The 13,647-nt window shown below is 33.8% G+C and overlaps 1 protein-coding gene and 1 non-coding gene across 11 annotated transcripts in view; both read left to right on the top strand.

Annotated features, from left to right (window-relative positions):
* The window catches only part of OSBPL8 (oxysterol binding protein like 8), a 152,351-nt gene that overhangs the window by 94,487 nt on the left and 44,217 nt on the right, over positions 1–13,647 (top strand). For all 10 annotated transcript variants that reach the window (XM_045467086.1, XM_045467092.1, XM_045467088.1 and 7 more), the window contains one exon: positions 8,117–8,187. In XM_045467086.1, coding sequence (XP_045323042.1) covers positions 8,117–8,187 — 71 coding nt within the window. The remainder of the gene's footprint in view (positions 1–8,116; positions 8,188–13,647) is intronic.
* Positions 8,927–9,057, top strand: LOC123592325. The gene has a single exon (XR_006709713.1). It is a non-coding gene; the product is annotated as a small nucleolar RNA SNORA41 (small nucleolar RNA).

Raw genomic sequence — 13,647 nt, 5'->3', positions numbered from 1 at the left:
TTAGTTTAAACTTTAATTAGCTCAAGTCCTGACTAAAGTGAAATTTTCTACCTGAGTATAATTTTTGAAATGCCTCCCTTCTTGTTAGATGTATTTGTGTATAATTAGGTTTTGCTAAGAAATTGTTATTTTTAAGGTAATATTTTTAATCTTGCAATTAGCCATTTGACAGTTAAGATTTAGACATTAAATGATTAATAAGATGTAGATATAAATTGGTCTTTTATTGTATGAAAAAGATTTATTGTAGCAAATATTTGGATATAGATTTTAAAATATTTAAAAATCTTTGTTTTCCTTTCAAAATTTTAAATAAATCTTTTCATAATTTTATCTATTCTTTTGAGGTTATATTTTTCTTTTAAAATAAAAATATTCTTTTAATACTCCTGACAAAGAAATACTGACTGAAACTGGTGGCTTGCTTTGACCACTTATATATTTTTCTGACACGTTTTGTTAAATTTGAATTATATTTTCTACTTTCACACAAGTATTTTTTCTTGGCTTTTTGTGAAGATTCATGCTGACAGGTGGTTATATGCATCATTTTGAAATACTGAAACACCTTATGGAAGGTGTTACCTGGACAATTAATTTATTATAAAGTCACTGATTTCATTTTCTTGTCCAACAGTGTTTCAAAAAAGAATTGGAAACCATAGGCCTGAACTAAGTAGCATAAGCTGTAAATAGCATTCATAATCTGTGTTTAGTCTTCTCAGTATAGCATGGTTACTGTCATGCTTCTTATGTTCTCAAAATGATGTACAAATACCTTTTAGTATTTGTATTTATCAGAAGTGCCTTTTAAAATACAACGTACTGAAATTTTTTAATGTTATTAAATACTCTATTTGCTTTTACAGTGTGACTTAGTTCTATTTCTGCATTTGTCTATTTCATTTTTTAGCCAGCAAGGTTGCTAGCAAATGTTTGCTAACCTTCATGCACTGAGTCTACTTAATATTAAAGAATAATCATGTGACTCTACTAAACAACAGAAAACTTCACTTTTTAAAAGTTTGGTATTTACTTAATTAGGTAACTAAAGGCAGAATTGTCTGTTTATCTTGTCAAAGAATATACTAAAGTTTACCCTGGATCGACTTATTTGAAAGAAAAAGTAAATGGTTATCTTTGTTTTCTGATTCTTGAAATAGAGAAAATCATATTCATAGGGATGCTTCCACATCCCCTTTTTACAACCAACAGTTGTATTGCAACTAGCCATGATAGAAAGCAATTTTCAATATATTTTATCAACTAAGAAATAGAATGGAATTAGGTACTTCAAAGAAGTGGCTTTTTATGTTGTTGTTTTTCCAGTTCAAGAGTAGAACATAGGAGCTTCTGGGTGGCTCACTCAGTTGAGCGTCAGACTTTTAATTTTGGCTCAGGTCACGATCTCAGGATCATGGGATCAAGCCCCATGTCAGACTCTGCACTGAGCATGGAGCCTGCTTAAGATATTCTCTCTTTCTCTCTCTCTCTCTCTCTTTCTCTCTCTTCCCTCTGCACCTCTCTCCCACTTGCACATGCACTCTCTCTCTCTCTAATTAAAATAAAAATAAATAAACAAATAAATAAAACAAAACATATATTTCTTCTGGGACATTTCATTGTACTGAAAAATAAATTTAGATGCATTTATAATTATAATTAGATGCATAATAATGTCTATCTGACATTATTAGAGGAGAGGTTCTCCACTAGTGACATTGAAAGATAATTTTGTCTTACTATTTTGAGCATAACCTTCTTTTCATTTTAGTTTCCTTGGGGAAAAAAATTACTTTTTTGTCACTTGTACCTTAACAAATATGTTGGAATTATATGGAATTATTATGGAAGTATGTAAAAAATTATACTTTATCAATGATGATAACACTTGTATTTTGTTAACAACGTAGAAGTTAAGGACAGCGTGTTCATTTGTTTAAGAATAATATTCCAGGGACACCTGGGTGGCTCAGTCAGTTAAGCGGCCCAGGTCATGATCTCACGGTTTGTGGGTTTGAGCCCCACATCAGGCTCTGTGCTGCCAGTTCAGAGCCTGGAGCCTGTTTCGGATTTTGTGTCTCCCTCTCTCTCTGTCCCTACCCTGCTCACACTCCATCTCTCAAAAATAAATAAGCATTTAGAAAAATTTAAAAAAAAAAGAATATTCCATTGGATTAGTAGGAGGAAGTAAACTCTGTGTATTACTACACTACTTGGAAATATCTTTATGACCACAGATTTAGGGAAGACTTTAAGACCAGAAAGCACTAACCATTAAAGGATGAGATGACTAAATTTGACTACATTAAAATTAAGAGCTGTTTATAAAAAAAAAAAAAATACATGGAATAAAAAGACAAGCCATAGAATAGGAAGTTATTTATAAAACACAGTTGGTAAAGGGCAGTATCTGAAATACCTCAGAATTGCTATATAAATCAATAAGAAAAAGATAGGCAATAAGTTGTGTTTTGTTTGTTTGTTTTTTAATGCACAAACGATCTAAAGAGGTCCTTCACAAAGAGAAAGTTAAAATGACTAATGTGAGAAAATGCTCAACATTGTTAATAGTCAGGGACCTGCAAACTAGAACCTTACGGATATATACACACACATACATATACACACATATATGTACACATTGATAATACACACCCAACAGATTAGCAAAAATAGTAAGTTTGTCAATATTGATGTGGACATGAATAAGGAGAAAGGAGAACTCTTACACACTATTAGTAGAAAAATAAACAATTTTGTTATCCTTGAAATTGAAGACACACATATACTATAACCCAAAAATTCTGCTTCTAGGTTTAAACTTAGGGAAACTCACGGATATATTTGTGTGTGTATATATATACATACACATATATATATACAGTGTGTGTGTGTGTACACACACACACACACACACACATAGGTTGACTAGGATACATTTCAGAGTATATTTGTGGCACCATTGTTCATAAAAGAGACAAACTGGGAACAACCCAAATGTTTACCTACAATCAATGGATAAATGGTGATATAGTCATGCAATAGGATTCTAATCATCAATGCAAATGAATGAAATACCTGCTTGACATGCTGGTAAAGAATGTTTGCAAAAGTCAAGGTAGTTACTTTTGAGAAGAGTGGATTGTGATCAAGAATGGCACTGGGAGGTGGGGAGGATCTTACAGGATTTTGACAATTCTGTTTTTTTTATTTGGGTGGTAGTTATGCAGATATTCACTATATACATTAAATTACACATTTATGTTTTATGCATTTTTCTGAAGCTGTCTTTCACATATTTAATAAAATAATTGCAAGTAACAGAGTACACTGTTGTTATTTTTTGGATCAGTTTATCAAATTTCTGTGTTTGAAAGGGTAAATAAGGATTAGACCTTTCCTTTCAGGAATTCACAGTCAAGTATGGAATATGAACATGAAAAATAATTGAAGCAGATTGTGATAAATATGGTAGTACAAATGTATGAAATGCTCTATGTCTCAGAGAAGAGGACTGCTAACTATGCCTACACAAAGCAAGGCCTATCAGAAGAGGTGGCCTTAGGTCTTCAGAGGTACCCTGGCATTCTAAAAACAGCATGAATTTTATTTTACTATTTTTTTAAATTTTATTTTTTTAATTTGAGAGAGAGGGAGAGGCATGTGCGTGCAGGGGAGGAGCAGAGGAAGAGGGAGAAAGAGACTTTCAGCAGTTTCCACACCCAGTGCAGAGCCTGATGTAGAGTTCTATCTCATGACTGTGAGATCATGACTTGAGTGGAAATCAAGAGTCTGAAACTTAACTGACTGAATCACCTAGGTGCCCCATAAAAACAGCATGAATTTTAAAGTTAGACCCAAGTTTCTGTCCACTCTGACACTTTGACTTAGTGACATTAATCAAATTACTTAATTTCTGGGAGCCTTGATTTCCTCAATTCTATAAAATAGTTAATATTTGGGATTTTTTAATAATTTTTTTATAATGTTTATCTTTGAGAGAAAGAGAGAGCATGAGCAGGAGAGGGGCAGAGAGAGGGAGACAAAGAATCCAAAGCACAGACCCCAGCGTGAGGCTTGAACTCACGAGCTGTGAGATCATGACCTGAGCTGAAGTTGGACACTTCACTGATGGAGCCACCCAGGCACCCCAACATTTGGAATTTTTTGTGGTGTTTTAAAGATTAGAAACTAAAGCACTAGCATAAGTGTCATAATCACAAATGTTCTTACAAATGGATATTGGTTGCTTTATTGTTTTCATTAATACTGTGTTACTTATCATTATTGATGAATGAATCAGAATTAGGCAGGTAAAAAATTGGTTAAAGGGATATAGACTAAGTGAGGAAGGATGTCAAAGTGGAAGTCTAATAAACTAATAGAATAGAGAAGGCTGGGTGAGTTTTTATTTTCATTTTTATTTTTCCCCATTAAAAAAAATATTTATTTTGAGAGAGAGAGAGAGAGAGAGAGAGAGAGAGAGAGAGAGAGAGAATGCTGGTGGGGGAGCAGCAGAGAAAGAGGAGAGCAAGAATCCCAAGCAGGCTCCTTCCACACTGTCAGTGCAGAGCCCGACAGAACCCAACATAGGGCTCGATCTCACATACTGTGAGATGACCAGAGCTGAAAACAAGAGTTGGACACTCAACTGACTGGGCCATCCAGGTGCCCCTATTTATTTTTTAATTGAGGCATAACTTACATGTAGTTAAACGCACAGCTTTTTGAATTTTAAGTTACACATAGACACATGTAACCAGTTCCCAAATCCGCAGAAGACTCCCTCATGCCCCTCAAATCAGTTCCTCCTACAACAAAGATAAACCACTGTAACAACCTCTAACACTATAGATTAGATTTGCCATTTCCTGAACTTTATATAAATGGAATCATACAATGTGTGCTTTTTTTTTTTTAATGGGAAGACATGGCTTCTTTCACTCAATATTTATGTCTGTTTTATGTAATAATAATTGGCTCTTTTTCATTGCTGTGCAGAATTCCATCGTGTAAATATACTGCAATATATTCTATTAATAACCATTTGAGTTGGTTTCAGATATTGGCTATTATGAATAAAGCTGCTTTGAATATTTTTGTACTTTCTTTTGATATATATACAACCATTTCTTTCAGGTATATCTAGGATTAGAATTGGTTTGTGTAGAATACCCATATATTCAGATTAAGTACATACTTTCAAATAGTTTTCCAAAATAGTTATGCCCCTTTATACTCTCATCAATGGCAAGTAGACTTCCAGAGGCTCCACATTCTCATCTGTACTTGGAAAGTGTTAGCCTTTTTAGTTTTAGCATTTTGATGGGGCTATAGGTCTCTGTTATCATTGAGGCAGTAGGGAGAATAGCGGGAAGATCATTTACTGCTAAAGTCACTGATACACAAACTTGGTAAAAAGTCATGATCTGAAACTGTTCTGCTTTTTTTTTTTTTTTAAGTTTATTTATTGATTTTGAGGAGTGGGTGCACAGGAACAGGGGAGGGGCAGAGGGAGAGAAATAATCCCAAGCAGGCTCCGTGCTGTCAGTGAAGAGCCAGACACTGGGCTGGATCTCACAAACCAGGAGATTATGACCTGAGCCAAAATCAAGAGTGAGACAGTTAACCAACTGAGCAACCTAGGCGCCCCTGTTCTGCATTATTAATAATTATGGTCAATAATAATGTGTCATAGGCTTTAGGATTTTGTCTATAAATATCATTCTAAAAAATTAAAGGAGTGGAGGCTTTAGGATTTTGTCTATAAATATCATTCTAAAAAATTAAAGGAGTGGGGCGCCTGGGTGGCTCAGTTGGTTGAGCGGCCGACTTTGGCTCAGGTCATGGTCTCATAGTTTGTGAGTTCGAGCCCCGCGTTGGGCTCTGTGCTGATAGCTCGGAGCCTGGAGCCTGTTTCAGATTCTGTCTCCCTCTCTCTCTGTTCCTCCCCGCTCGCACTCTGTCTCTCAAAAATAAATAAGTATTAAAAATAAAGGAGTAATTTTAAAGTATTTTGAATCACCACACATGGTGGAAAATAAAAACCTAAGAAGTATTTTAGCAGACCCCTTTTTGCTTCTAATAAATATGTTTTTATTTTACACGTCTTTAGGAAACCAGCTTTATACAGACTAAAGTGTCTAGAGTGACACTTTGTGCTTTGCTTATTTTGGAATTACCCTTGAAAACTTAGTGTACAATCTGGCAATATTTCCTTTTTAAGGCTTTTGAACATTTTTGTATGTTCCTTGCACATTATGCTGATTATCTACTTGTATTTATCCTTAGTTGAAACTCTCAAGTATTTGACCAGACTTGGCATCTTGCTTTATCCCTCTATAATTTTAAGTAACTTGGGAGTCATCAGGGCCAGCTTTTAAAATAATGATTGGCAAGTTTGAGGTATAAAGAATCTTTTAAAGTGGTATATTCATTTACTGGGTTTGGCAGGTAATATACAACAAAGGTTTATGATTGTCCTTTTTTAACATTAGAAACTTTCTTTGAGACTTATTTGCATGTCAAAGTCTATTCAGATTTATAACCTTTACTTTTGTTTTAATTTACTATTACGCTTTTAAAATAATGTGTGAAAGTAGAATGGTTTCTACTTCAAAATGGATGTTAATCTAATAAATGGATTGGGCTAGATTCAGCTGAAACCCAAGTCAGTAGAGAAATTGAAGTGAAAGTCTGTTCTTGTGAGAATAAATGGCGTCATTTTTTTAATATTTATATACTTTTAGAAAATTTTTTTCTTTTGTACATATATGTAGAAAATCTTTGAAGTAACTTATGTGAGTTTGTTAGTATTAAGGATTACATATTAACAAAATGTTATTATTCTGAGTAAATATATAACTTCAGTTTGCTTTATACTCAAGTCTAAAATTTTGGTTATTTAAAATTTCATGTTGCATTTATGAAAGTTCTTTTCCCCCTCGTATTGGGTTTGAGTGATCCTTCTCCTTACCATAGTTGGGAGGACAGGGGGAGATTCCTTCTTCATATTACAGAAAATAATTCAACCAAATCTCTGGATTAGGAAATTGGAATGGATTTATTTTTAGCTAATATAAACCAAATGCAGAATAAATGGTATCACTGGTATGTTAGAACGGATTTCTAAATGCTTCAGGCAGTGGTGCTACTGATGATTTTTTAAGTGCTGCTTTATGAACAATTATATATATATATATTTATTTAATACAGGCTTTTATTAGACTTAGAACAAATAATTATAGGGAAGAGTTAATAATACTTTCCCTCAAAAGTAGAAAGAACATTATTAAAATGAGTACTCCTTTTACTTGACACAAAAATTTCAGTATTAACATTTCTCTCATTGTATTATAATAACATTAATTTGTTAATTGCCTTGGCACAGTGTTACATTAATGTGTTACATGAGTGCAGGGATCTGTGCATGTTCATCCCAGTGCATTGGTGTATTTTAGATTTATCTTTTTACAATTTGTGCAGCATTAGTGCCAACGATCATCTTAAGAGTCAATATTAACTGAATGTGTACTATGTGGAAAATGCTATGCTAAGTGTTTTCTTTTTCTTTTTTTTTTTTTAATGCTAAGTGTTTTCTAATGGATCCTCATGTAATTCTCACAGTAAGCACATTGTTAGATGTTTTTAAGTCTGTCCCTCAACCTAGATTTATTTCCCTAGTCTCTCAAAACCAGTTCTGGAGTTGTTTCCAATTTGGCAAGAGGTGTGAAAAGTATGTTGAGTTGTTTCTGTCAGTTAGGATTCTTCATTAGAAAACAGCTCACTAGAATAAAAGCTCCATGAGGCCTGAATTTATACAAAGTGTTCTGAGATCACAGAAAAGAGGTCTTGAGCTTTATGTTGATGGATTCAGGAAAAGACTTCATTGCCTTTGTAAGCCTTAATTTATTTTAAAGAGTTATTAAGCTACGTATGATCCCTTAGAAATCTTTTAAACTATAATAGTTTAACGCTATGTTTGGTCTAGGCTTTTTATACCAGTGTTCATAAAATATAATGTATATTTGAAATTGGATGACTTATATGCCTCTACTTTCTAATGCCTACATGCTATATAGTAATATTGAAATGATGACAATGTGTTTTAAAGGTTTTGACAGAGGAAAGGAAGACATTTCTCAAAATAAAGATGAATCTTCACTTTCTATGTCAAAGAGCAAGGTAAGCATATGCTGTCCCCAAATACATTATTATGGCATTTTTCTAATATTTAAGATGAGGAACTAACACTAAAATCCTATCCAATTTTATGACATGTTTTTATGTTGGTTTATCTAAACCATGATCCACTGGGGTTGATGTGGCTGCTGTTGATTACTTGGGAATACAGTCTGTTGGTAACCAGTGTGTTCTCTCCAGAGTTCTGTTGTTTCTGGTATGTCTATTATAGTAACAGACTGAAGTCTGAGGGTTCCATTCAGATAAATTCTGAGGATTTGTGTGTGGTTTTGTTTTGTTTTAATTCTTAAGTGTTTTGAGTTTATCTGAATGACTATCAAAATACATACATTTTACCAAAGGCTGAAGATCTCCTGCAGTAGCCTGCAGTTGAAAGATCTCTTCTTAGATAGAATCAGATAAAGTTTCCTAAATTAGTGATTCTCAAACTGGGATACTTATGCATATTCTTACTGTTGAGAATTTGTTCTTTAAAGGGTAGATATTCAAATTTGAGAAACATTGTGTAACACATTGGTTTTCCTTTCTTAATTCACTAGATTTGCTATAATTTGTTAAGGAATTTGACTTCTGACTATTATTTCTGGTCAGGTTTAATAGCAGAAGCAGCTTTTGTTTGTGGAATCAAACTTCAGTGACTGTAAGAAAACCTATTTCTTAAACTAGTAAATTCTCTGCTATTCTCAGCACTGGATTTTGGTTTTAAAACCCCTTATTTTTCTTCCACAGCTACTGGTCTGCAGCTGTTCTTATGTAGCAGTTGTGGCATACCTCTGTGGGAGAGAAACTGTTCCATGATTAAGCACCTCTTTCTTAGCAAAATTGAAGTGGGCATATGTGTGATAAACAGAAGATGAAAAAAACCCTACATTTTTGTTTCCATTCATGGGAATGATTGGGAGGAGTCCATGATATGTATATATAATTTTACATAAATTTTATCCACACTTTTCAAGTATTCATTACATAAATATCATATGTGTAAAAGTACTCGGGATGAAAGTTTAATAGTAATTCATATATATATAAAACATATGAATGAGAAATTCCTTGTTCATTTTATATGAGATGTTTTATTAACGAAAATTAAAGAGGAAATAATTTATCTTGGGTCTTCAGTGCTAGAAATACAGTGAAATTTATAGAACTGTAAAGACCTATTTTCAGGCAGTTAATGCCAGAATTGGTGAATATTTAGTAGAGCAGTATTCCTATTCAGAAGCCTAAATACTTAAATACTTACATATCACAGTCACCCATATGAAGTCTCTAAATTAGGAGGTGGGCGGCAGAGAGAGCAGGGAGCCTGAAAAGAAAGTTTACATACTTTACTGGAGCAGGGTGCGTTAATGAAAAAAGCACAGGCTTTAGAAATGCACTTTGAGAACAACAGCACTGATCATATATGACTCTTTAAATTTGAATTAACTAAAATTGACTGAAATTAGAAATTTAGTTCCTCAGTTACACTAGCCACATCTCAAGTGCTCAGTAGCCACATATGGCATTTCTGTCATTCAGAAAGTTCTGTTGGACAGAACTGTTTTAGAATAAAAAGTGTGAGCTTGAATCTTACATTCGTTACCTATATAGATACTAATTACAGTGATATTAATAGCTATTTTGTATTAAAAGCTTACTGTGTGTCCTCTTAACTCTCATAACGATACTTGAGGATACGGGTATTATCGGCCCCATTTTATAAGTGAACAGACTGAAACTTAGAGAAATTAAGTAACTCTCAAGAGTCAAAGTGGCTTTAGTTTTCTTGCCTGTGCAAGGCAAATAAGATCCACACCCCAGACTGTGATACCGCAAGTGCCTGGCAGAGTACCTGACTAATAGTAGGTATTTGAGGATTCATTTTCTTTCTTTGAATAAGAATTACAGTGAGGGGCACCTGGCTGGCTCAGTAGGTAGAGTGTGCAACTCTTGCTTGTGGTTGTGAGTTCAAGACTCACTTTGGACATAGAGCTTACTTGAAAAGAAAAAAAAACAAAAAAAGAATTACAGTGAATGACTGGGGATTCTTAATGTGATAACTAGTGTAAGTAAGATTATACTCATCCTGTTATTTTCCAAGCTGGAACCTATTGATTCCATCTTTAGGTTTAATGCTTGTTAATTCTGTTAGCTGAAGAGATGCATAATTGCTAGTTTGTCCTTAAATATTTTAACACATAACCTATTCTCTTGTTTTTCACAACAATCTTAAAATTTATACATTTGTCATTAAACTACATTCACATGGAATTCTGAACATTTTAGTCTTAAAGTTTTGTTATTCCTTCTTTAATCAGTGTGCATAACTGACTTTGTCTCTCTCTCTCAAAAATAAACATTAAAAAAATTTTTTTTTAAATTTATGAGTTATGCTAACAGCTCAGAGCCTGGAGACTGCTTTGGATTCTGGGTCTCCCTCTCTGCTCCTCCCCCACTTGCACTTTGTCTCTCTCTTTCTCTTTCAAAAATAAATAAACATTAAAAAAATTTTAAAAAATCAGTATATGTAACTGAGCTCATCATAATTTTAACTGTATACTTTTCTGAACTTGATACAAAAAGTAATAATACTGCCATTTTGATCATAAGATTTGGGATTAAGTTATTTCTTAAAATACATGATTAAGACCAGTGAGCAAAATGGAATATATCCTTTTTTTGGAATACACCCTTTTTTACCCCCGCATTTTTTTACACCCCCCCCATTTAAAAAAATATGGTTTCTATTTCTCATGCATTCTGTAAATGAGTGTGAATTGGAAAAGTCAGTTAATGAAGTCATCCCATCTTCCTGTTAGCATTTTTATTTTAATGTTTATTTACTTTTGAGAGAGAGACCGAATGCGAGTGAGGGAGGGGCAGAGAGAGAGGGAGACACAGAATCTGAAACAGGCTCAAGACTCTGAGCTGTCAGCACAGAGCCCGATGTGGGGCTTGAACTCATGAACCGTGAGGTCATGACCTGAGCCAAAGTTGGATGCTTAACCAACTGAGCCACCCAGGTGCCACCATGTTAGCATTTTTAAAAGAATTTTTACTTTAAAAATTTGTTTTTAGTTTATTTATTTTGAGAGAGGGGGAGTGGGGAGGGGCAGAGAGAGAGGAAGGAAAAAAGAAAGAATCCCAACCAGGCTCTGCATTGTCAGCATGAAGCCAGAGGTGGGACTTCAACTAAAGAACCCTGAGATCATAATCTGACCTGAAGTCAGGTGCTTAACTGACATAGCCACCCAGGCGCCCCTAAAAGAAATGTTGTCCATCTCAACAGAAGGAGTTACCAGCAAGGGTACTGTGTCTAGTGGGATAAAAGGAATCCTGTTACAAGGATAGTGGGTTTTTGAGCCAAGATCTATTTATTGACTTGATTTTCCCCTCAGCCATACATCTGCCCATCTATAGATACTCTGAATCATCTATCACTTGCTATAAAAAATATACTTACTTGGACATTTAAAAGGACTTTCCAAATCAGAATATCTGATATAGTAACTTATTATCATCATCATCACCATCATCATCACCATTATCCCTTATATATGTAGTATTTTTTAGTTTTCAAAGCAAGTAGAAAGTATTCTCATATAATGTTCATTTAAAGGTCAAATTTTTGACAGCATTTGCAATCTAGGAGATAGTCACAAACCTGAAACACAGTACATACAACTATGCTATACACATCATATACACTACCTCATTTAATCATCAAAGGAATCATTAATTCCTGTTGTTTGTGAAGATAAATCTTAAATTTGAGTCTGGCTGAGAGTCTGTGTGAATAATTTTAAAAGGTGAGAAATCATTAAAAAGGTGGCCAAGAACCTGAGACTGGGAATTAGGTAGACCAGGGAACAAATCCCAGCTCATCTACTTACTGCCTCTATGACTTTGGGAAGTTATTTTTAGTTGGTTAGTCTTGGTTTCCTTATTAGCAAAGGGGAGATACTAACTACTATCTCATAGGGTTGCTGTGAGGATGAAGTATTTAGAATAGTTTTTGGTAAAGAATAAGTAGCCATTAATTTTCATTAGCATTTATTCTTCATTTACCAGCATCTAAGAAGTACATTATAATACACATTTTCCTATTAAGCTGGGGGAAATAGAAATCATCCTGTTCTTCTGACAGTACCTTTGCCATCCTTGGGTTCTCAGCGGCAAGAAGAAGACAGAGACCTGTTTGGCTTGAGGAATTTTGTAAAATTGTTTTGATATCATAATCTGTGCCATTCTCAGAGTAAATTGTATGGTGTTTCAAGTCTAGTCCTGAAAGGAGTGACTTCAACAAAAATTTAATTGGGTTAACTCCCACCTCCAGTAGTTTGTAGTTCTCTTCTGTCTAGTTCAGCCAGTTATTATTATCACCACTGTAATAACCCATATTTTATACCTAGTAGCAGAGGCATTTTCAGGAGAGGTAAAAGAAGTGAGTTGCAAATGTTAGTTTAATTTTCATTTTATTAATTCATCAGGTATTTGGTGAGCCCTTTTTTTTTTCCCCAGGTGTTACCTGGGTATCATTGGTGAAAAAATATGGTCCCTGCCTTCATGGTTTTTAAAGTTGAGTGAGGGAGTTTATACCCAAAGTTTTTTGTTTTTTTGTTTTTTTGTTTTTTTTTTATCCGTGAGCACACCTAGTGATATGCACATTGGCAATTCAGCATTTGAAAACCACCATTTGGATCAAGCCCCCCATACTTTCTTGGCACTAGGAGTCACGCTTAGAACTTTAAGTACCTGTGTCTAACAATAGATAAAACAATAGAAAAAATGAAAATCATAGAACACAAAGCACTAAACATGTTTAATTGTATTGTTCCAAGATTTACAGAAGCAGTTTTCATGTTTATGCTCTTTTATTCTGGTTAAAGAATGTAGTTTCTTTAAAAGAGTGTTGGATTAAGAGACCTAGATATCCCTGTATATTTATTATTTATTGTTAGTTTAGAAGATCATGATTTGTAAAATGGAGATAAAACCACTTGTTAAATCTATTTTTCAAGGTTCTTGTGAAGATCAAATGAAAACAAATATAAACAAAGTCTGGAAACAAGTTTAAGACCATAATACTCAAGGGGCACTGGATAGGTAGGAAGAAATAGATGTTAGGAATATTGGTTTTTAAACACTACAAATGAGATAGTGTTTTAATACTAATTTCTGAAGATCTATATATTTCTTTCCATTGGAGAAGTAGCAATAGGGCAGTACATGCGGTAACTTGCTAGAATACACGTGGTTTGGTTTTTTGATTTGGAATATTTTAAGTGTTAAAAAATTAACATTCCTTTGGATACTTTTGTTTTAAGAATAAATAATTGCGTATGTTTCCTAGAAATTGTCTAGAAAATAGAATGCAAAAATTTACAAATGATCTTACTTAATCTTATAATGTGGTTTAATTTATTGACTAGGTTTTTTTTTAAGTCTGTTTTTTTAGTA

Source organism: Leopardus geoffroyi, chromosome B4, assembly GCF_018350155.1.
Source record: "Leopardus geoffroyi isolate Oge1 chromosome B4, O.geoffroyi_Oge1_pat1.0, whole genome shotgun sequence".
Classification (NCBI taxonomy): Eukaryota; Metazoa; Chordata; class Mammalia; order Carnivora; family Felidae; genus Leopardus; species Leopardus geoffroyi.
Note: the sequence above shows the minus strand (reverse complement) of the source record. Positions and strands in the feature narration are given on the sequence as shown.